Source organism: Odocoileus virginianus, chromosome 4 (genome assembly GCF_023699985.2).
Source record: "Odocoileus virginianus isolate 20LAN1187 ecotype Illinois chromosome 4, Ovbor_1.2, whole genome shotgun sequence".
NCBI classification, from domain to species: Eukaryota; Metazoa; Chordata; class Mammalia; order Artiodactyla; family Cervidae; genus Odocoileus; species Odocoileus virginianus.
The window spans coordinates 1,449,499-1,474,250 of NC_069677.1; the positions used below are offsets into that span (position 1 = coordinate 1,449,499).

Sequence of the window (24,752 nt, forward strand, 5' to 3'; positions counted from 1 at the left end):
CTCTCAATTCATCATCATCTCCCTTACAGAGCTATCCCGGGAGCTATTATGGGAGGTCCTGCCCGTGACGAGGTCATGAAGAAAATACCTGACAGGCAAGGCCGTCTAGGATAAGGGACCCTCCAGGTTGGCCTCGGCCTCTACCCTACCCTATATCCTCCCCCCTTTTCTGCTGTTGTTCTTATTTGCCCTGCTGCGGATTCTTGTGTTGCCTGCCAAGAGCTCTCCTGCTCCTCTTTCACTGAATAAAAACCAACTTAAAAGCTAATTAATAAATCTCCTGGACGCTGGTACCCTATGAAGAGGCCAGGGATGAAAGAAATGCTTCAATTCAAACCTTTTTGCTGGCATTCTGGCTTGTTTGATAAATGTGTGCTCTCATTGCACAAAATGCTCATGATTGTTCTAAACATCCTAAGTACAGTATGCTAACAAAAGAAACTATTAAGCATAGGTCCCTCTGCGGGGTGAGAAAAGCTCCACAAATATTATAGCCACAAATGTGCCTAATAAAAAATAGTTTAGAGATTAGCTGGTGACTTCTTGCAGGTAATTAACTTTTGGACTAAGAGCCTGTTTTGTGTCATATCTGCTGTTTTTGCAATCTTTTGCATTTCTGTTCTGTAAAAAAATATAATCCTATCTAGTTCCCATGGAGATGACACCTAATAGAAAGTAAATAGATTAACCACAAAAAAGACAGGGTTGGCTACTGAAGTTGCTTAAAGTTGCACCAGGTGCAAGCCACAAATTGTCAACAGGCCTGAAAGCCAAAAGATATTATACATAGAGATTAACCATTAAAAAGGCCCTAATAGGCACAGAGCCCTTTGGGGGGTGAGGAAGCCCTATTACAAAATACAAAACATATTATTTTAAAAGTGGTTATTGGATCAACGTTTGAGTGATGTTAATGTGCTGAGGTTGTGCAGTGGAAACTATTGTTAATATAGTTGGAGATCTAGAAAAATAAGAGTTTAGCCCTAGTGTAAAAACAATAAGATAATTGTTAATTTTAACCAAGAGTGCTAAACGGGGGCTGCCTCACCAGAGCCACAGAGTCTTTGTGTGCTAAACTTTTTAGATAAATTTAGCTGAGAATTTCTGCAAAAAGACTGACTTTTATGTTAACAGGATTGTATTTCTATTATGTTGCAACTTGCTGTACCATGAGACTGCCAATTTTGTGTTTTCTGCTAACCTCAAGGCCAGAAGATAATGTACAAAAAAATCTATGGGAAAAGACTCTCATAAACAAAAAATATACAGAGCACACCTGGTTTCGTGAAGGACAAGCTAATATAATGTTAAGCTAAGTCTGTATGCTTATCTGCCCCCTTAGAAATGTACCAACTTAGGGTATAAAGGCTATGGTGAAAAATAAAGCAACTGCCAGACTCTGCTGCATATCCTGGTCTGGTCTCTGTCTCTCTCTGTCTCTCTCTCTGTCTCTCTGTCTCTGTCTCTCTCTCTCTCTCTCTCTCTCTCCCCCTCGCAGACTTGGCCCCATCAAGGCCGGTCCTACGTGTCTCTCTCGCCGACGCCGTTCATCCTGAGGGTTCCCCTGGATCCTGCTGGGGCTGGACCCTGGCAGAGCTATGCCTAAATTCTTCTGTAAAATTAAATAGTACATAAATAGTACATCTTGTTTGTTTGAAAATGGGTGTACTATTATTGTGCAAGCTTACTCCGGGAGTATATAGTGCTGATTCACTGCATCTGTATTCCTGTTAACACTTTCCACATATTTCCACTGTATCCTTTGTTCTATTTTAGTTATTAAAGTAAATCTTTAGGCATTGGAGCCATTCACTTGGCTGAAATTGATCATGTAAAAACTAGTAAGTTGATGTTAATACATGCATCAAAGTGACCTGTGCTCCTTGGTTAATTTACTTAACTTTATTCAAATTTTCCAGTAACCAATTATAAAATTATAAAAGGGACTTCCCTAATGGCTCAGTGATAAAGAATCCACCAGCAGTGCAGGAGATGCAGGTTTGATTCCTGTGTCAGGAAAATTCTCTCAAGGAGGAAATGGCAGCCCACTGTAGTATTATTGCCTGGAAAATCCCATGGACAGAGGAGTCTGACAGGCTACAGTCCATGGAGTCACACAGAGTTGGACACAACTGAGCACACACACAGAGTTATGAATACATAAAACAACTTTTGACAAACATTATTCAATTGTAGATGAATCAGATTGTTAATATGACTCAAGTCAGGTAGAAGATTGCCTTCTGAAGTGCTGATTAGTGTTGTGGTACAGGCTTGTTAATCAGTAGGGAAACTGGGAGGGAAAAAGGTAAATTCCCTTTGCTTTTTAAAAATTGTTTTGTCCATTTCTTGTCTGGGACTTATTTCTAGGAAGCCATCTTATAAAAAAAAACAACTTTAGTGAGGTAAGAGTTTATTACAATAAAACATACCTCTTTTAGAGAGGTTGTTTTTAAAGCCACTGAAAAAAACTTGTCAATCTATATCAAATAGTCTTCAGTTAAAATGTTAGCATAGCTTTGAATAGAGTTAATGTAAAATAGAGCAGCGGTTCTCAAATTGTGGTCCACAGACTAGCAACATTGACGTCAGCTGGGACCTTGCTGGATGTGCAGACACTTCCCCCAGCCCAGACGTAGTTAGTCGGAAACTTGGGGAGGGGCCTGGCTATCTATGTTACGATCAATCTATCAGGTATGTCTTTTTTTTTTTTAATTAAAAGAAATTTTTTGAACTTTTTGTTTTATATTGGAGAGAATCCGACTGCAGTTCAGGAGACATGGGTCCAATCCCTGGGTTGGGAAGATCCCCTGGAGGAGGACATGGCAACCCCTCCAGTATTCTTGCCTAAGAAATCCCATGGACAGAGGAGTCTGGCAGGCTACAGTCCATGGAGTCACGTAAGAGTTGGATACAACTTAGCTACAAAACAAAAACAGCTGATTAACAATGTTGTGATAGTTTTAGGTGGACAGCAAAGGGACTCATCCATACATATACATGTATCCATTCTCCCCACAAACTCCCTTTCCACAGACTGTCACATTATATTGAGCAGAGTTTCCTGTGCTATACAGCAGGACTTTGTTCTACCACATATTTCTGATCTGATATTTGAGAAGAATTGAATTAATAAAATGTTTCAGTGGTTTAGATAAAAATTTCAGAATACCTTAAGATGACCTTTAGCCCTATCCCTGTTTTAAAGATGCATACTAGTCAATGAGTAACTTAATCTGCTTAATTATTTACTAGGATTTTTTCTTTTTTGGTTTGGTGGTGTCTCACTTCTGTTTTGCTGAAGGAAGCACTGTGAAAGACTTGGGTTCCTTTGTTAAATTTTTAGTATTTGCTTAGAAATTTAACATGAGCAAATTTAAATATCTTGGGGTTCATAACCTCAATAACTTTTTCCTAAAATTACTAGTCACTTAATATCATTTTAAAATGTATCAATTAAGCTAAATCTCCTCATAGCAGCTCTTTATATTTTATATTATTAGTAATTTAGCAATGCTGTTTACACTAGCCACAGAGCCATGTCTTAATCTTAGAGGCATGGTGTTAACTTACTCATGAGTGAAGTGAAGTCGCCTAATCGTGTCCGACTCTTTGCAACCCCATGGACCATAGCCTACCAGGCATCTCTGTCCATGGGATTTCCCAGGCAAGAATACTGGAGTGGGTTGCCATTTCCTTAGGCAGTGGCATTTATCAGAGTCCTCTTAATTTTGCTGGATTTTAGTGCTAAGTTAGGACCAAATTTGAAGCTAAACTTAAAATGTATAAAATTTATAGAGTCATCCTTGCTCCCTCCCTCACCCTCATCCAACATCTAATTAGTTACCAATTCCCTATCCGTGTGTGTGTGCAAAGTCGCTTCAATCATGTCTGACTCTTGGTGACCCTATAGACTGTAGCCTGCCAGGCTCGTCTGTCCATGGGGTTCTCTAGGCACAAATACAAGAATGGGTTACCATGCCCTCTTCCAGGAGATCTTCTTGACCCAGGGATTGAACCCATATCTCTTGTGTCTCCTGCACTGGCGAGTGGGTTCTTTACCTCTAGTGCCATCTGGAAAGCCCCCGTCAGTACTACCCCTTAAATATCTCTGAATCTAACTACTTCTTTCTCTAGTACTGTCATCTTTTGGTCTGAGCCACCATCAGTTTCCCCCTGGATTTCCTAATGATTTATATAAATCCATTCTCACAGTGTGAATTATTTGGTGTTTAATAACATACATCTGATATGTTCCTTCCCCTTGATACTCACTGATGGCTTTTCATAAAGTCCACAGTCTGCCATGGCCTGTGAGACCCTACATGATCCAGCTTCTCTAGCAAGAGATCTATCTTTGTATAGTTGCTTAAAGGTATTGTTTCTTTCTACCACAGGGCCTTTGCACATCCTGTTCCCTCATGGTCCAGCTGACCTTTTATTGATCTTTAGATTTCAGTTTAAAAGTCACTTTTTCTGGAGAACTTTTCTATATATATATTCTCCCCGCCCCATATCCCATACCTGTATGCTCCTTGTACGCTCTCAGCTTTCTCCACACTTTGGTCATTAGGCTTATTTTTCTATTTGTTTATTGTATACCTTCCTCACTAGACAGCATTCCACAAGGGCAAGTTTTATTTCTGATAACCCTAGTGACTGGCAAAAAATATCTGGTGTGTGGTGCTCAAAGTACAGGAAGAAGGGAATGAATGAATGAATGAACTAATGAACAAAGTGTGGACTTTCCATGGTTAAAGTAGTATGAGATTTGTGAAGCTGGCACAGTTTTTAGTTACTAAGCTGTTCCTTATTTCTTGTGTATGTAGATTATGCTTGTGCTCTTCAGAGGGACATTTTGCTTCAGGGACGACTCTACCTTTCAGAAAACTGGCTGTGTTTCTATAGCAACATCTTCAGATGGGAAACTACAGTAAGACATGTTTTCATTAGATTTGCTGATATAAATAATTGCATAGACAGAAATGTGTGTACAGTGCTCCTAAAAAGTGTACTTTAGATTTCAAAGTAAGTTGATATATATTTATCTATACTTGTATACATCTACATTTATTTATATATAGTATAAGTGTGTAATATATTTTTCTTAATACATTGAGCTCCATTTGTATATATTTAATATAGTTGGGAAAGAGATTTCAGGTTGAAAAAAGCTTGAACACACCTCCTTTTGACTGCCAAAAGCATGTCTTATGTGACAGACTGAGTTTTGTCTGTGTCTCTGTGTGTTTTAACGTGGAACATAAACATTCGCATGTCTTTTTATACTTTATCCTAATATTAGATAATAGGAGCTGATGGAGGAAATTACTGAAGGAAAGAATGTCTGTTCACCATGTTTTCCTCTGAGAATGCAAACTTATGCTTACTAACTCCTGCAGGTTTTTAATCTGAATATTCTGGACCAGGTTGATGTAATGCTTGATATTTTGTGTTGTGTATGTTTCTGAGAAATTTGTTTTGCAGTTTTTCATTATTTTTTTGTATGTTTAGATTTCTATTGCTTTAAAGAACATAACCTTCATAACCAAGGAGAAAACTGTTCGACTCATCCCAAATGCTGTCCGTATTGTTACAGAGGGTGAAAAGGTGAAAAATTACCTTTGCCTTATTACATAATGTGGAGAAAATTTGCCTCATACTGATCATCAGAGTTGGGAATATAAGCAGTTCTTGGAGTTAGGCATATCTGATAGAGATACACTGTATTTAATACTAGATTTCTGTATATTTAAATACTGATTTTTTATTGACTTTAAATAACTGATCAGATTTTTTGTAGTTTTTTACAGAAAAGTTTATCTCATGTTTTTCATTTCTTAATTATAAGAAGTAGGTGGGATAAACCTTGGCAAAACATCCTTATTATTTCTAAATACTCTAATAGTCCTATAATTGTTGTTTAGTCAATAATACCTTCACAGTATCAGCTAATAAAAATGAACAGTTCTGGTGAACAGAGATTTGGTAACATATAAGTAAAGACATAATCATTACAACCCAATCATTACAACGCTTTTTTAGAATGGCAGTTTGCTTTAGCTGCCTTCGTTTTTATTATGCACCTACAATATCTATCAGTTCTTGGTATGAAGAATCTTTCTCTACTGACCTGGAAAATCAATGTAAAGCTCTGTATGTAACTTTAGAATTAAAATGCTGAGAAGGAAAAAGAAGGAAGGAAGGAAGAAAAAAGGAAAACATGGTAGGGGATGAAGGAGAAAAAGGAAGGAAGGAAACAGGGAAGGAAATGAAAGAGAAAAGAGGCAATAGAGCAGGGGACAGGGGAGATAAATAGATTGAATCATTATAATGATACTTTTTAATCTTGTAAAGTTTCTTTCACATGCACTTTTTGTTTTAAACAGTCTTATTATTACAAAACACTTCCAGGTACAGTACAAAGAACTTTTCCCCTGGAAACTATTTGAGAATAAATTGTCACTCTGAAGCCTTATAATCCCAGACATCACCCCAGATAGTCTAGCATGTATTTCCATCAAAGATTCTCCTACCTAACCACTGCATGACCATCAAATTCAAGAATTTAGTATTGATCATTGTCACTGCTGAGTTCTCAAACCTGTTTCAGTTTCCTCTATTATCCCAATAATATTCTTTATAGCAAATAGACCCAGTTCAGAAATGCATATTACATTTAGTTGTCAAGGTCTTTAATTTTCATATTCTAAACTAATCTCTTGGTCTTTCCTTGACTTTTGTGCCCTTGACACTTCTAAAGATTATATTAATGGGTAAGATATTTTGTAGGATATCCCTCAGTTTTGTTTGTCTGGTATTTTCTTATGATTAAGTTTAAGTTTTGCAATTTTGGCAGAAATAACACAGAAGTTATTCTCTGTTCTTTCCATTGCATCCTCTCAGATGGTGGGGCTTCTTCTTTTTTTTTTTTTTTCATTTTGGTAGTCTGTGCATTTTTTTTTTCCATTTATTTTTATTAGTTGGAGGCTAATTACTTTACATCATTGCAGTGGTTTTTGTCATACATTGAAATGAATCAGCCATGGATTTACATGTATTCCCCATCCCGGTCCCCCTCCCACCTCCCTCTCCACCCGATCCCTCTGGGTCTTCCCAGTGCACCAGGCCTGAGCACTTGTCTCATGCACCCAACCTGGGCTGATGATCTGTTTCACCCTAGATAATATACATGTTTCGATGCTGTTCTCTTGAAACATCCATGGTGGGGCTTCTTAAGTGGCACTTGTGGTAAAGAACCTGCCTGCCAGTGCAGGAGACAAAAGAGGCATGGGTTGAATCCCTGGGTCAGGAAGATCCCCTGGAGTAGGAAAAGACAACCCACTCTAGTATTTTTGCCTGGCAAATTCAATGGACAGAGGAGCCTGGTAGGCTATAGTCCATGGGCCACAATTGAGCAACTGAACACACACACACACACACACACACACACACACACACACACACATGCCTTGCTGTTGATAGTCTTGATCTTCACTTTGATCACTTAAATAAGGTGGTGTAAATAAGACTTTACTGTAAAGTTAGTCTGTTTTTCTTTGTAATTATGTTTTATAGTAAGCTACTTTGAAACTAAGGAAATATACAATTTCTCATCAAATTCATTCATTTATTTACACGTACCAGTGTGACCTCATAATGTCTTATTTTAGTTAATAAGTTATAATCCACTGCTATCATTATTTATTTTGATACTCAAATTGTCCCAAGTTTGGTCAGTGGGAGCCCTTCAAGCTGGCTCTAGTATCCTTTTGACTGTTTTCACCATTATTTGAGCATTTCCTTGCTTTTTAGCACAAGATGTTATAGGCTTTCCCCATTTCAGTCCTGGATTCAACCAGGGCATGAGAACAGTAGTCCTGGGTCCCAGGCTCTTGAGTACAGACTCGGTAGTTGTGGTATGTCGGCTTAGTTGCTCTGTGGCATGTGGAATCTCCCCAGATCAGGGATCAAACCTGTGTCTCCTGCATTAACAGGCAGATTCTTTACCACCAAGCCACCAGAAAAGCCCTAAAATAAACTTATTCTTAGTATATGTGCTGCCGAAGCGAGCACTAAAATAAACTTATTCTTAATTGTACAGTTAATATATCTGATGAGAAAAAATTATAAACTTCTCTATGGCAGAACAATCAAACTAAGTTAGAATTGAAACACACATAACACACCCAGCATGTCCCCATTTGGGATGGGTCTCTCCCAGTGTGCAGTGTACATCTGTGTTACATGTTAACAAGACCTCCTGGGGCAGGAGGCTATAATCAACCTTTGAGAAGAATACACCTATTCTTCAGACACCAGTGTTGTACTTTTAAGATTAATATTTCTTTTTCCATCCCATACAGGGGTTCTCAGTGAGCTAAAGACTTGCTCTGTACATACACACTTGACCAAGCATTTCTGATGAACTTTATCATTTAATCTGTTAATACGGTACATGATTCTTTGTCTAACTGCATCTCTAACTGCTGACTAGTGGAACAGTCCTCAGAAATTTCTGACTGTCTCTGGGTTATAATGTTCAGTTTGGCTTGAATAAATTTCTCTTTTTTTTTCTTGGCTTGATGGTTAATTGAATTTTTGTCCCCATAGGTATACGTTTAATTATTTGACAGAGTCATCAAACAGTTCTGAAACTAACATCTTCCTTCCATGCTAATCTCATTGCCTTTTAGAAGCAAACACTGTTATCAGTTTGGTATTTATCTTTTCATGGCTTCCCTGGTGGCCCAGTGGTAAAGAACCTGCTTGCCAATGCAGGAGACTCATATTTAATCCCTGGGTTGGGAAGATTCCCTGGAGAAGGAAATGGCAACCCACTCCAGTATTCTTGCCTGGGAAATCCCGTGGACAGAGGAGCCTGGCGGGCTATAGTCCATGGGATCGCACATATCTTTTCATACCTTTCTTTTGTATTTACATGTATAAATGTATATATATAAGCATATATCTTTGCTTTGTTTTTAAAGTAAGTGCTATCCTATATTTGTTGTCCTTCAGTTCTCCTTTCTTAAAAAAGGACTTAACATTATCTCTTGGAGTCACAGGTTAGCACATATAGATTGGCCTATCTCTGTTTATTAATGTGCTGTATAATATTTTGTAGAATGGATTTACCATGGTTTCCTAGACTGTTAGTTCATTTCTATTGTTTTATTACAAACAGTATTGTGGTGAACAGCCTGATCATGCTTTCTTAAGCTCATGTGTGGCTCTTTCTCACATAGGTAATGGAATTTCAGGGTCAAACATTTAAATTTCCATAATGATAACAACAACTAGTATTTGCCAAATATATAATACTTGTCCTAAATACTGTGTATTTTTACATTTATTTTCTCTTTGGTTCTCACAGAAATTTTCTACCATAATTATTCTTATTTTGTACATGAGGAAGCTAAAGAAAAGTGACTCCAAGTCATAGAACTAAGTGGTAGAACCAAGATATGAACCCAGGTAGTTTAACTGCAGAGATCTTGGTCCTAACTACCTCACTATATTGATTCAGTGATCTCTTTTCCAACATCATGGGGGAAAAAACTACACTACTAAGTATTTGTCTTACAGTGTGCTCTCTTGTATTAAGGAAAAGTTAATTGTGGTACTATTAGTTGTTTTTGTTTCTGGCATATGTTCTGTGCCCCAGCAGCTTAGAGATATCATTATCCAGAGCTCCTCCCAAATTAAGGTTCCTATTATTATTTTGGCCCCACTGCATGACTTGTGGGATCTCACTTCCCTGACCAGAGACTGAACCCAGGCCATGGCTGTGAAAGCCTGGAATCCTAACTGCTAGGCCACCAGGGACCTCCCTAGGTTGTTATTGAAGCAAGATTTATTAATAGATTTTTAAAGTTGGATATCTAAAAAGGAATAAACCGAGGTGGTAGTTTATATAAATTGTCCAGAAAGATGGAAATGTTAAGGAACTAAGAATGTGGTTCTAGCATACAAGAGTGGATAAAGTTGTTAACAAAGTATCAAGTTTAAAAGGTGGAAATTGGTAAGCATAACACTGTGGTGAAAAACAGATGGACTAGAATATTTTTCTTATAAGAAGAGGATATAGAGAGTGGTAAATAATGATTATTTATTATTTATTTATTTATTTATTAAAGGTCACTTATTATATATGTGATTGTGGTTGGAAGAGTTCCTAGCTATATCCCTTTTATAAAAAGCTTTACTTTTTGAAGAATATTATATAAACAAGGTTATTAATTGGAAAAATATTACTTTAAAATCTTTCTATGAAAAGTATAAACACCCCAAATATTATTTTGTTTGGCATTTTATATAATAAATCAAACATGGAACTGAGCTTTCTCATTCCTAAAAATAACCAGTCAACCATGAAAAGTCACTAACTAGAGGAACAGAAGAGATGATATACTGAGATACTGTATTTAGTGCTGCCACTTGTTATATTTTCTCATAAAGCTTATTTTAAGGTGTGATTTTGCAAAAATCCATTATATACAGAAGAAGAGATAGGGCTAAAAGAAGACATGGAATAATAGATTGAAGCTACTGGTTTTCTTCTACAATATGCAAAGCAAATGAATGTTTGTTAACATGGATGTTTTATGATTATTTGACATTAGGTATTTTTGGATTTTTTTAGAAGACTATGAAAGATGATATCATTTTATTTATTTTATTTTTTTGATGATATTTTAAATTAGGATCCTTAAAATGAATCTATCTCTGACATCCACTTGCATTTTTTCTTATTCTTTATGTATATTTGGCTCAGATGGCTACCAGTCATCTCTATTTGCAAAGTTTAGAATAAATAAAATTTTAACTTTTGTCTTAAGTTTATTTAGATTGAGTTTAATAAACTACAATGAACATAAATAGCTACCCATTTCAAGCTCATTTCCCTAGTAAATATTGATCAAATGATTTTTCTCTAAGATCTAATTTTAAAAGACCCCTTGTTCATGCACCAGTTACCTTGTTTTCTCCAATTGTAAGAACTTTCTTGGTGACTCAGACAGTAAAGAATCTGCCTTTACCCGGTTTGATCCCTGGGTCCAGAAGATCCCCTGGAGAAGAGAATGGCTACCCAGTCTCGTATGGGTTTCCCTGGTAGAGGATGGTAGAGGATCTGCCTGCAGTGCAAGAGCCACAGATTACATCCCTGGGTTGGGAAGATCCCCTGGAGGAGGGCATGGCAACCCACTTCAGTATTCTTGCCTGGAGAATCCCACAGAGGAGCCTGGCAGGCACAGTCCACAGGGTCATAGAGTCGGACACAACTGAAGTGACTTAGCATAGCAGCACCCACTTCAGTATTCCTGTTTGGAGAATTCCACTGATAGAAGACCCTGACAGGCCCATGGGGGCGCCGAGAGTCAGACGCATCTGACCAGTTAACACACACACACTTCTACTCTAGTGAAAAGTTTAACAAAAATAGCGTACCAAGTAGGCAATGGTGACCTGCTAGTTTGCTTTGACCATAGCAAGTGCCAGGAGACTGTTATGACAGATAGTTTCCCCTTTTTCTTCTGTAATAGTAAAATTGATCTATTATTTGTCTTTGCAGTTTTTCTTCACATCTTTTGGTGCCAGGGATAGAAGTTACATCAGTATCTTTAGGTTGTGGCAGAATGTACTATCAGACAAGGTAAGTGTTCACACCAGAGATTGGTGCTTATGATAATACCAACCTCCCAATGTGTGCCTAACCAGTGTTTGTGAGTTGAAAGCTCCTTTTTATTTTCTTGGGGTTAATTTTGACTAGACTATTCAAATCCAAGAAGAAACTTGAAGCAAAGCAAAATCCATAGTTACAAGTTAAGATGTTAATTGAAATCCCCAGGGTAACCACTGAGAAAATAAGTTAAAAATAAGTTACTATCCAAAATAAGGTAAACGAAACATAAAGGGAATGAAAATAGATAGTCAATAAAAGATACATTAGATTTATTATTTTTATTTATTTATTTATTTTTCCATTTATTTTTATTAGTTGGAGAACAATTGTATACCAACAAATTAATTAACTTAGATGAAATGGGCAAATACCTAGACAGTCACAAACTATTGAAACTGACTCAATCAGAAATAGAAAATCTGAATAGACCTATAACCAGGAAAGAGATTGAATTACTAATAAAAAATCTACCGACAGAGAAAAACTCAGGCCCAGATGGCTTCATTGATTAATCTGTGAAATGTTACAGTAGAATTAACACCAATCTGTCATAAAATGTTCCAAAAAGGAGTTCCCAATTTACTCTATGAAGGCAGTATTATTACCATGATACCAAAACCAGACAAAGAACATCACAAGAAAACTACAGACCAGTATTTATGTTCATTGTGTCTATGAATGTGGAAACAAAAATCCTCAAGAAAATATTAGCAAGCCAAAATCAGCAACATATAAAAAGATTATATACCATGATTTATTCAAGGTTGTTCAACACATGAAAACCAATCAATGTAATAAACTATTAGTAGAATAGAGGACAAAAAACATGATCATGTCAATCAGTACATAAAAATTTTTTGACAAAATACAACATCCTTTCATGATTAAAAAACAAAACAAGCTAGGGCTAGCAAGGAATTTTATCAGTTGGATAAAGTTCATAGCCACATATTTACTGGTCAGAGACTAGTCGTTCCCCTTTAAGGTAAGGAATAAGACAAGGATGTCCTTTCTTGCCACTTCTATCCAATATTGTATTGAAGGTTCTAGCCAGGAAAATTAGACAAGGAAGAAAAGTAAAAGACATCTACTATAAAAATGAAGAAATAAAACTATCTCCAATGACAGATGACATGTTTTTCTATAAGAAAAATCCCAAGAAAACCAATGAAAATGTGCTAGAACCAATAAATAAATTCAGCAATTGTTGGAAGAAATTAAAGGCAACTTAAGTAACAGAAAAGAATCTCATGCTTATGAATTAGATAACTTAATATTGCTAGGATGACAATACTCCACAAATTAAGCTGCAGATTTAATACAATCCCTATCAGAATCCCAACTGGCATTTTTATAGAAATTGACAGGTGGATCCTAAAATTCACATGGACATGTAAGTTACCCAGAATAGCAAAACCAGTCTTGAAAAAGAAAAACAAAGTTAGATGAATTAGTCTGTTAGGTCTGACATGACAAAATGCCATCAACTGAATAGCTTAAACAACAGAAATTTATTTTCTTAAGAGTTTTGGAACCCAAAGGCCCCCATCTTCAAATATTATTACATTGGGAATTGGGGCTTCAACATATGGATTGTAGGTGGACACAATTCAGACTAGAGCAACCTCATTTAATTTTCTCCTTAAAATCTCTATATCCAAGTATAGCCATATTAGGGGTTAGAGTTTCAACATGTGAATTTGGGGGAATACAATTAGGTTCATAACACTAGAAGACTTATGCTTCTTGATTTCAGTGTTTACTGCAAACCAGTAATCAAGGCAGTATACCTACTGGCAAAAGTCTAGACATACAGATTAGTGGCATAGAATTGAGAATCTAGAAATCTTATCAGTCATAAATTGATTTTTGACAAGGGTGCCAAAACAATTCAGTGAGGAAAGAATAATGCTGGATTCACCAAATGGTTTGCTGTTGTAATAACTAGATATCAACATGCAAAAGAGTGCACTTTAACCCCTATGTCATACCATATACAAAAATTAACTCAAAATGGATCATAGGCTTAAATGCAGGTCTAAAAGTATAACATTATCAGAAGAAACTCTAGGTGTAAATAGTTATGACCTTTGGATTAGACAGTGGTTTCTTAGCTATGATATTGAAAGCTCAAGTGACAAGACTTCCCTGGTGGTCCAGTGGTGAAGACTCCATGCTTCCAATGCAGAGGGCATGGGTTTGATCCCTGGCCAGGGAGCTAAGATCCAAAATGCTGCACAGCCAAAAAGCTCAAGTGACAAAAGAAAAAAAATAGATAAATTCAATTTCATCAAAATTAAAAGCTTTTGTGTTTGATGGGGCCCATCATGAAAGGGAAAAGACAGTTAACTCATAGATTGGGAGAAAACATGTGCAAATTATGTATCTGAGGAGGTATTTGTATCCAGAATACATGAAGAACTCTTACAACTCAACAGGAAAAAGACAAATAGCCAAGTGAAACATGGGCAAAGGTTTTGAGTAGTAATTTCTCCAAAGAACATATGCAAATGACCAAGTACATGCAAAGATGCTTAGGGTCATTAGCTATTAGAGAAACATACATCAAAACTACAATGAGTTATACCACTTCACACCCACTGGGATGGCTAAAATAAAAAGACAGACATTAACAAATGTTGAACATGTGGTTAAACTGGAGCCCTCATGCATTGCTGGTGGCATTGTAAAACTTTGAAATGTTTGAAAAACAGTTTGGCAGTTCCTCAAAATGTTGAATATAGAGCTACCATATGACTCAGCAATTCCATTTCTGGGTTTATGCAAGAAAATTAAAAGTATATGGTTCACACAGAAACTTGCAATCAAATATTCATAGCATTATTCATAGTGGCCAAAAATGGAAGTATCAACAGATGATACTGTATGCATACAGCAGATGATAAAGTATACATAAAAATATACAAAATGTATATTCATACAATGGAATATTATTTAGCAATAAAAATGAGTGAAGTATGGATACATGGTACAGCATGGTAAACCTTGAAACATTATGCTATGTGAATGAAGCCAGTCCTAAATGAGCACACATTATATGATTCTATTTTAATTAAATGTCCAGAACAGGCAAATTGATAGAAGTTGAAAATAAATCTGTTGCTAGGGAGAGGGAGGAATGTTGGGTGACTGCTAATGAATTTGGATATCTTTTCAGGTTGATGAAAATATTCTAAAGTTAGTAGTGATAGTTGTACAACTCAGGATATGCTAAATACTACTGATATGTATGATTTTAGGAAAGTGAATGTAATGGTATCTGAATTATAGCTCAGTAGAACTGTTATTTTTTATTTTTTGACAGATATTTATTTCTCTATAGCCATTATTTTGCAATAACATTAAAAATATTTTATATTGGAGTATATTTGATTTACAATGTTGTGTTTTGGGTATACTCCAAAGTGGTTTAATTATACATATACATATCTTAGCTTCCCTGGTGACACACAGATGGTAAAGAATCTGTCTGCAATGTGGGAGACCTGGGTTCAGTCCCCGGGTTGGGAAGATCCCCTGGAGGAGGGCATGGCAACCTACTCCAGTCTTCCGGCCTGAAGAATCCCCATTGTCAGAGGTGCCTGGCGGGCTACAGTCCATGGGGTTGCAAAGAGTTGGACATGACTGAGTGACTACAGTGCAGCACATGGATATATTTGTTCTTTTTCAACTTCTTTTCCATATAGGTTATTGCAGAGTATTGAGTAGTGTGCTATATATAGCATGTCTTTGTTGATTATCTAATTTATATATAGTTATGTATATCTGTTAATCCCAAATTTCTAATTTATCCCCCCTGCACCACCTTTCCCCTTTGTTAAACATGTTTGTTTTCTAAATCTGGTGTCTGTTTCTGTTTTGTAAGTTCATTTGTATCATTTCTCTAGATTCCACATATAAGTGATATCATGTGATATTTGTCTTTGACTTCACTTAGTGTGATAATCTTTAGGTCCATCCATGTTGCTGCAAATGTCATTATTTCATTCTTTTTTATGCCTGAGAAACATTCCATTATATGTATGTACCACATCTTCTTTATCCATTCATCTGTTGATGGACATTTAGGTTGCTTCCATGTCTTAGCTATTGTAAATAGTACTGCAGTGAACATTGGGGTGCATGTATATTTTTGAATTATGGTTTTCTCTGGATATATGCCCAGGAGTGGAATTGCTGGATCATATGGTAGCTCTATTTTTAGTTTTTCTAAGGAACCTCCATACTGTATGCTTTTAGAAAAGTGAATTTTATGATATGTAAATTATTGCTCAGTAAAGCTGTTATTTAAAAAAAAAATATGGCTTGAAGGAAGAGTAGAGATTTCCAGGTTATAAGAAAGGCTCCTTCTTTGAAGCAGGAGTTTAAACACCACTGTCAGAAACCTTACCTCCTCTCCTTACCACTACCCAGCTAAGCCCCTCACTAGAGTGCTCTTAGGATTGAATAGCTTCTAAATTTTCAGGCAGCTGCTGAAGTCTGGGTATTTCAAACAGTGCTCTGCTTGAATGCTCTCTCTTTCCCTGAATGCTAGGGGACTCAAAATGACCTGGAAGTCAGGAGATGGAGAGAGAGAAGAGAAGTGGGTAGGGGTGGGGATGGGGGATCTTGTGAAGCCCAGCCCCTCCTCCCTCCTTAAGTGAAAAGACAAGGTGGGCAGGGCAGCCTCAAGGCCAACCTCCTCCTACCTCCTTAAGTCTGTATTGTCGTTTGGGTATCCAGTCTCCCCAGAGCCCCATGCCCGTACTTCTACATTGGGAGATGCTTAAGATGGTGGGCCCAAGGATGCTGGGTCCAGTAGTGCATGGCAACCACTTGGGGAGAGGACCAAGCAAATGCAGTAAGCCCTAAGCACCGGCAACTCCACTCTGCCCTTCCAGGTCATGATGCTGGAAGGCCCCACCTCACCTCCTGGGCTGCTCTTACTGGCAGGGGCTGAAAACTCCAGTATTGCCCTAGGGACATATTGTGATTAATCCTGCCCCCCAAATACCAAGTGTTTTCCAAGTGCATTCCCTCATTCTAACAAGGAGCCTGAGACTGCTACTGCAGTTTGTGTTTGTTTTACCCTGGATCTGAGCGTCCTCTCCAAATCACTTTTGCACTTATCACATGCGAGTGAGTTGGGATCAGTTCAGTTCAGTTCAATTCAGTAGCTCAGTCGTGTCCGACTCTTTGCGACCCCATGAATCGCAGCATGCCAGGCCTCCCTGTCCATCACCAGCTCCCGAAGTTTACTCAAACTCATGCCCATCGAGTCGGTGATGGCATCCAGCCATCTTATCCTCTGTTGTCCCCTTCTCCTCCTTCCCCCACCCCCTCCCAGCATCAGGGTCTTTTCCAATGAATCAACTCTTCGAATGAGGTGGCCAAAGTACTGGAATTTCAGCTTTAGCATCAGTCCTTCCAATGAACACCCAGGACTGATCTCCTTTAGGATGGACTGGTTTGATCTCCTTGCAGTCCAAGGGACTCTCAAGAGTCTTCTCCAACACCATAGTTCAAAAGCATCAATTTTTCGGCACTCAGTTTTCTTCACAGTCCAACTCTCATATCCATACATGACCATTGGAAAAACCATAGCCTTGACCAGACAGACCTTTGTTGGCAAAGTAATGTCTCTGCTTTTTAATATGCTGTCTAGGTTGGTCATAACTTTCCTTCCAAGAAGTACACGTCTTTTAATTTCATGGCTGCAGTCACCATCTGCAGTGATTTTGGAACCCAAAAAAATAAAGTCTGACACTGTTTCCACTGTCTCCCCATCTATTTGCCATGAGTTGATGGGACCAGATGCCATGATCTTAGTTTTCTGAACGTTGAGCTTTAGGCCAACTTTTTCACTCTCCTCTTTTAGTTTCATCAAGAGGCTTTTTAATTCCTCTTCACTCGCTGCCATAAGGGTGGTGTCATCTGCATATCTGAGGTTATTGATATTTCTCCCAGCAATCTCGATTCCAGCTTGTGCTTCTTCCAGCCCAGCGTTTCTCATGATGTACTCTGCATAGAAGTTGAATAAGCAGGGTGACAATATACAGCCTTGACATACTCCTTTTCCTGTTTGGAACCAGTCTGTTGTTCCATATCCAGTTCTAACTGTTGCTTCCTGACCTGCATACAGGTTTCTCAAGAGGCAGGTCAGGTGGTCTGGTATTCCCATCTCTTTCCGAATTTTCCACAGTTTATTGTGATCCACACAGTCGAAGGCTTTGGCATAGTCAATAAAGCAGAAATAGATATTTTTCTGGAACTCTCTTGCTTTTTCGATGATCCAGTGGATATTGGCAATTTGATCTGTGGTTCCTCTGCCTTTTCTAAAACCAGCTTGAACATCTGGAAGTTCTTGGTTCACGTATTGCTGAAGCCTGGCTTGGAGAATTTTGAGCATTACTTTACTAGCATGTGAGATGAGTGCAATTGTGCAGTAGTTTGAACATTCTTTGGGATTGCCTTTCTTAGGGACTGGATTGAAAACTTACCTTTTCCAGTCCTGTGGCCACTGCTGAGTTTTCCAAATTTGCTAGCATATTGAGTGCAGCACTTTCACAGCATCATCTTTTAGGATTTGAAATAGCTCAACTGGAATTCCATCGCATCCACTAGCTTTGTTCCTAGTGATGCTTCCTAAGGCCCACTTGGGTTCACATTCCAGGATGTCTGGCTCTAGGTGAGTGATCACACCATTGTGATTACCTGGGTCGTGAAGATCTTTTTTGTACAATTCTTCTGTTTATTCTTGCCACCTCTTAATATCTTCTGCTTCTGTTAGGTCCATACCATTTCTGTCCTTTATTGAACCCATCTTTGCGTGAAATGTTCCCTTGGTATCTCTAATTTTCTTGAAGAGATCTCTAGTCTTTCCCATTCTGTTGTTTTCCTCTATTTCTTTGCATTGATCACTGAGGAAGGCTTTCTTATCTCTCCTGGCTATTCTTTGGAACTCTGCATTCAAATGGGAATATCTTTTCTTTTCTCCTTTGCTTTTTGCTTCTCTTCTTTTCACAGCTATTTGTAAGGCCTTTTCAGACAGCCATTTTGCCTTTTTGCATTTCTTTTCCACAGGGATGGTCTTGATCCCTGTCTCCTGTACAATGTCACGAACCTCCGTCCATAGTTCATCAGGCTTTCTATCAGATCTAGTCCCTTAAATCTATTTCTCACTTCCACTGTATATTCATAAGGGATTTGATTTAGGTCATACCTGAAGGGTCTAGTGGTTTTCCCTACTTTCTTCAGTTTAAGTCTGAATTTGGCAATAAGGAGTTCATTATCTGAGCCACAGTCAGCTCCTGTTCTTGTTTTTGCTGACAGTATGCATCCTCACAAAACCAAATACCTCTAGGGAAATGATAAAGTTCAGGCTTACAGAAGAGCTAGGAGAAACTGAGATCTGAAATTTAATGGTCAAAGGAAAAAAAAAAAGCCCTTTGAAGTGGGTGAAAGAGAGGGACTTGCAGAATACTTCTGAGGCCATCATAGCCAAGTAACATTTTGTCTATAGATTTCGAATAAAAGCTAACCCTTTTTGAAAACTTCCTGATGTCTCCTGTGTTTTTGATGTATACATGAGGAGTATCACCATCTTTACTGTAGTTATATCTTTCAAATCTTTGCATTGCTTGGTTATCTTTAACATTGAACGTGCAACTCTATTTCAAGTGGACAGTATACTCTCGTTTAAAATGATTTTTTTTTTTGGCTATACCACATGGCTTGTGGGATCTTAGTTCCCCAACCAGGAATTGAACTCGTACCCTCAGCAGTGAAAGCACAGAGTCCTAACCACTAGACTACCAGGAAATATCCCTATACTCTCATTTTAATAAAGCGAATGGTTATTGTTTCTGGTCTATATTATGACAGAAATCAATGTTTATGCATGTATGTTAAATACATGCAAACTTAATGAAAGTTGAAGGTGAGATCTCAGTTTTAAAACTGTCCTAATTGGATTTTAAACACTGTAGAATTCACCAAGAGAAGGAATTTGGGAAGAGAATCAACAGCAGAGCTACTCTTCCTGTACTCTCTTAGTGATATTTGAAGAACAGTCCTTTTTAACATATTAATATCTGTAACAATAATGGTAACTCCCACTTAGGAAGCATTAGGTGCCAGGCATAGGGCTAGGTGCTTGATGTAGTCTTAGTGTTGTCCATAATTTTATGAGCCATAATTATCTTCTAGTTTTTCAAAGTGATAAGCCACATTGGTTAGATTCATTGACCTTTTGTAATCTTATATTTAAAAAGAGAAGGTAAAAACCCAAATCCATAAATTATACGGGCTAACTACAAAATTCTAGAAAAAACAGAAGTAATTTGAATAACAAATTTTGTGTATATTCAAACTGCTTTTAGATAAAGTTCAGAATATTGTAATCATATTTACTTGTAATTCAGGAATTTGAGAGTGAAATAAGTGTTATTTTTGCTTACTTTTGCCTAAGAAAGCCTTAAAGCATATTAATCTAGATAAAAGATTACTCCATTAGGATTGATTAAAGCAACAGGATGATTTTCTCTCTGTGTGTGTATGTTATGTATGTGTATATTTAATTTCTCCAGTAAAATAAATCTACAAGAGGGGAAAAAAGCCTGAGGAAGATATGATGCCTTTGAGAAAGAATGTTTTTAAAAGTACATTTTTTCCCCATTCATACACTTCCTCTGATGCTTTCCTTCAGAAAGGGCAGTTTATTTCAGATATTTGACTTAGTTTACTTACTGTAAGTCTCCAATGTTTAGACATGTGTCTAAAGTGTCACCATGTCATTCATGCTGTAATTGATAGTGCTTCAGCTTAGTTCACAACCTTTGCATTTAACACCTTCTTGAAGACAGCACATTGAGTGGTTGGAATTTGTGGGGCCAGAAGACAGTGACAACGAGCTTCTGGGATACAATTAGTGTTTTCTATATTTTTTAAAGAACCTCAGCCTTTCTCCCACTCTGATGCTGCTGCTAAGTCACTTCAGTTGTGTCCGACCCTGTGCGACCCCATAGACGGCACCCCACCAGCCTGCCCGTCCCTGGTATTCTCAAGGCAAGAACACTGGAGTGGGTTGCCATTTCCTTCTCTAATGTGTAAAAGTGAAAAATGAAAATGAAGTCGCTTAGTCATGTCATGTCCAACCAGGCTCCTCTGTCCATGGGATTTTCCAGGCAAGAGTACTGGAGTGGGGTGCCATTGCCTTCCCCCACTCTAGTCCTCCACTATTTGGTTGAGGTTAAGCCGCTCCCCCTTCCATGTTTTGTGTTAGAGCCAGACCATCAAATCTAAAATTTTATGATCTGGCCTCAACCCACCACAACATCATTACTATTTTTATGTTTCTGGTGATATTATCATATTGTTAGATTTAGGATTACTGATACTATTAATATAGGCAGGATGTGTACAGAAATCAAACTGTTCTTTTTGCACTGTTTTTCCTCTGAGAGACATAACAGTGATGTCTCTTGCCAGTGCATGGGGCTATTGGGAAACTCACTCTCCATGGAAATTTAAGAGTACATACTGAGATTGAGGTTATTGGTTATCAATAACCTCGGATATACAGATGATACCACACTTACGGCAGGAAACGAAGAAGAACTAGAGCCTCTTAATGAAAGTGAAAGAGGAGAGTGAAAAAGTTGGCTTAAAATTCAACATTCAGAACACTAAGATCATGGTATCTGGTCCCATCACTTCATGGCAAATAGATGGGGAAACAGCAGAAACAGTGAGAGACTTTATTTTCTTGGGCTTCAAAATCACTACAGATGGTGACTGCAGCCATGAAATTAAAAGACCCTTGCTCCTTGGAAGAAAAGTTATGCCCAACCTAGACAGCATATTAAAAAGCAGAGACATTACTTTGCCAACAAGGTCCATCTATTCACAGCTTTGGTTTTTCCAGTAGTCATGTATAGATGTGAGAGTTGCACTATAAGGAAAGCTGAGCACCGAAGAATTGATGCTTTTGAATTGTGGTGTTGGCAAAGACTCTTGAGAGTCCCTTGGACTGCAAGGAGATCCAACCAGTCCATCCTAAGGAAATCAGTCCTGAATATTCATTGAAGGACTGATGCTGAAGCTGAAACTCCAATACTTTGGCCACCTGATGTGAAGAACTGACTCATTGGAAAAGACCCTGTTGCTGGGAAAGATTGAAGGCAGGAGGAGAAGGGGACAACAGAGGATGAGTTGGTTGGATGGCATCACTGACTCAATGGACAGGAGTTTGAGTAAGCTCTGGGAGTTGGTAATGGACAGGGAAGCCTGGTGCGCTGGGGTCACAAAGAGTCGGCCATGACTGAGTGACTGAACTGAACGGAACTTAGACTGAGTGTTTAAATCCAGGGCCTAATAGAGCAGAAATCTGCACTCATTTTAAGTTCTAAGACTTGAAGAGACAGAATGGCTTTCAGGCTTATTCCCAAAGGCCAAAAGGAGGAGGAGCCATATGTAAGAAGTGATGAGGATAGGTTTTCAATGTATGTGGACCCACCCTCTCCCAATTTTGATACAAGTCACTCCAACTTCTATTTTGGGAATCTGTAATTGAAAGATGACTGTTGGGGGAAAAGTGGTTTAAAACAGTTGATTGAGGGCTTCCCTGAAGGTTCAGTGGTAAAGAACCCGTCTGCCAATGCAGGAGACATGGGTTTGATCTCTGATCTGGAAAGATCTCACATACTGCAGAGTATCTAAGACTGTTTCACAACTATTGAGCCTATTGGTCTAGAGACTGGGAGCCACAACTACTGAGCCCAGATGCCACAATTACTGAAGCTCGCACACCCTAGAGCCTCTGCTCCACAACAAGAGAAGCCACAGCAATTAGAAGCCTGTGGACTGCACCAAGAGTAGCCCCTGATTGCAGCAACTAGAGAAAGCCTGAGCAGCAGTGAAGAACTAGCACAGCCAAAGATGAAAAAATTATTAAAAACAAACAAACAAAAAACCAGTTGATTACTTATGTTAGTATCTATAAAGGAAAAATATGTTGATCTGAAGGGGACTTGGCCAGACTTAGGCCAAGGACTTAGGACTTAGGCCAGAAAACCGAAGTCATAGAGGTAGACTTTGACCACTGGAGGAGCGAGACAGAAGTGACTCATCAGGCTTCACCAGCATCACAGGTAATTTTTCCCTTAAAAATTGGCTGCCTTTGTCCTGACTTCATGCTTGTCATGCAGATTTCTGATTACTGATCTGACTTCCAAGGTAATCAGACACCTGGATGGTAAGGATGAATGCCTTCTGAAGTCTAGAAGACTGTTCCCCCTCTGAGCATTAGTATATTTACTATGGAGCATGTGTGTGCAGCTTGTGAGTGTGGCTGGTTTGAGTCAGATGCTCTGAGTGCAGAGCACTTAGGAAGTCAACAGTGCTGAGGCCATTCTCCAAATGTAGTTAACTGAGCAAGTTAGTGTCATCTTTGAGAAGAGTGCCATCCAGCTTCCTCTTGCAGACTCTTCAGCCTTATCAAAACTCTTATTCCTCCTTATGCCCCTCTCCAGTGATTCTTTCTTTTGAAATTACTTGGAAATCTAGAAGTTTTCCAGTAGTGTTAGAAATCTAATAAGAGCAGTATTCAAACCTACCAGGAAAAAAAAAATGTAAATTGCTAAGTATTTTAGTCACATAGTCTATATAGTATCCTGGCAGTGTAGAATTATTTGTCTATTGTTCCCTGTTCTTTACCTTTCTGGTTGGCAGAACTCCTCCATCTATTTTCCCTTGGTCAGTGAAGTATACCTCCTCCTGACCAGTCACCCAAGCCAGAAACCTGGTACGTCCTTGCTTTCTTACCTCTTCTTTGCCAATGTGTCATGTCAGTCATCAAGAGCCTCATCATTTCTGGCTTGAACCATTACAGTAGTCTCCTAAATATCTCTTTAAACACTCTAATCTGGCCTTCAGGTTGTTCCCAAAGAAGTTGTCATTTAAAAGTATATCTTTTAAAAACACACATGTGAAGTTGTTGCTTTTCTATGTGTAAACTAGTCAGTGGCCTTTTATATTTAACATGGAATGTAGGTTCTTCATACCTGGCTGCTTTCCCCTCCCCTAGAGACTCTTTCCTTCTTCCTCTCTGTGTTACCCTCTCCCTGCCCTCTCCAGTTATGGTCAGCTGGCTTGCCAGATTGCTTCACTCCTCTGCACACTTGAATTTGACATACATAAGCTTGTCTTACTTGATATTTCAGCAGCATTTCACATCATAGTGCACTCCTTCTGTTTTGAAATACCTTTTTCCCTTGATTTCCGTGTCATTCTTTCTGAACTTTTTTCTGCCTCTCTTGTATTTTTATACTTTTTTCTGGGTACTCCTCTTTCACTCAGCCTTTGTATGTCAGACTTTCTTCAGGTCCAGGCTTAGGTTCTGTTTTCCCTCTTAAACCTGCTGTGCTCTGCTCTGTATCCAGTCATTTACTATAAGGGATTTTTATACTTGGCAAAAGTATATAAAGATCATTTACAGTACAGTTGATGTATGTTTTTCTCATAGCTCTTCGGTTACCATGGTAGAGTAAAGATACTTCTCTGGATTTAGGTCAATGAGAACTGCCATAATATGTCAAGAGCACTGGTTTTAGGGGAGTGGAAGCCCACCCCATAATGAGTTCTCTTCAGTTTGAGCAAATAGTATCTTCCAGTGTCACTTTGGTCCCTTATTCTGCTGTTGTATAAAATGATTAGATTTTAGCAACCCTACCTCACCACCAAGAGGTTAATCCTTGCAGTTCATCAAGTAGCCTTTGACTTGTCATACTCTTTACTAAACTAGCTGGAACAGCTAGGTAGAAATTAGGGCAAGATTTGATCTTTCATTTAGATGAAAATTTTTCTTCTGGGTAATAAATTAGAACTGGTAGGTGAGACTCGGCCTAGTGTTTACTATAGTCAAGGTCCCTGCTTGGAAATTATTCTGAATAAAGTTGAAAATATTTCTAAAGGAAAGAATTATTGAGTAATCAAGATGTAAATGTCTGAGTGATGAAAATGTGCTGACTGCTTCTTGGAATTGCTCCACCTGAAAAGCTTGTTCCTG

The 24,752-nt window shown here is 38.2% G+C and overlaps 1 protein-coding gene across 1 annotated transcript in view; it reads left to right on the forward strand.

The window, feature by feature from the left end:
- The window catches only part of GRAMD1C (GRAM domain containing 1C), a 106,761-nt gene that overhangs the window by 37,356 nt on the left and 44,653 nt on the right, over window positions 1-24,752 (forward strand). The window contains 3 exon segments of the mRNA XM_070465965.1: window positions 4,830-4,933; window positions 5,515-5,610; window positions 11,576-11,656. Of these exon segments, the coding sequence (XP_070322066.1) occupies window positions 4,830-4,933; window positions 5,515-5,610; window positions 11,576-11,656 (281 nt within the window).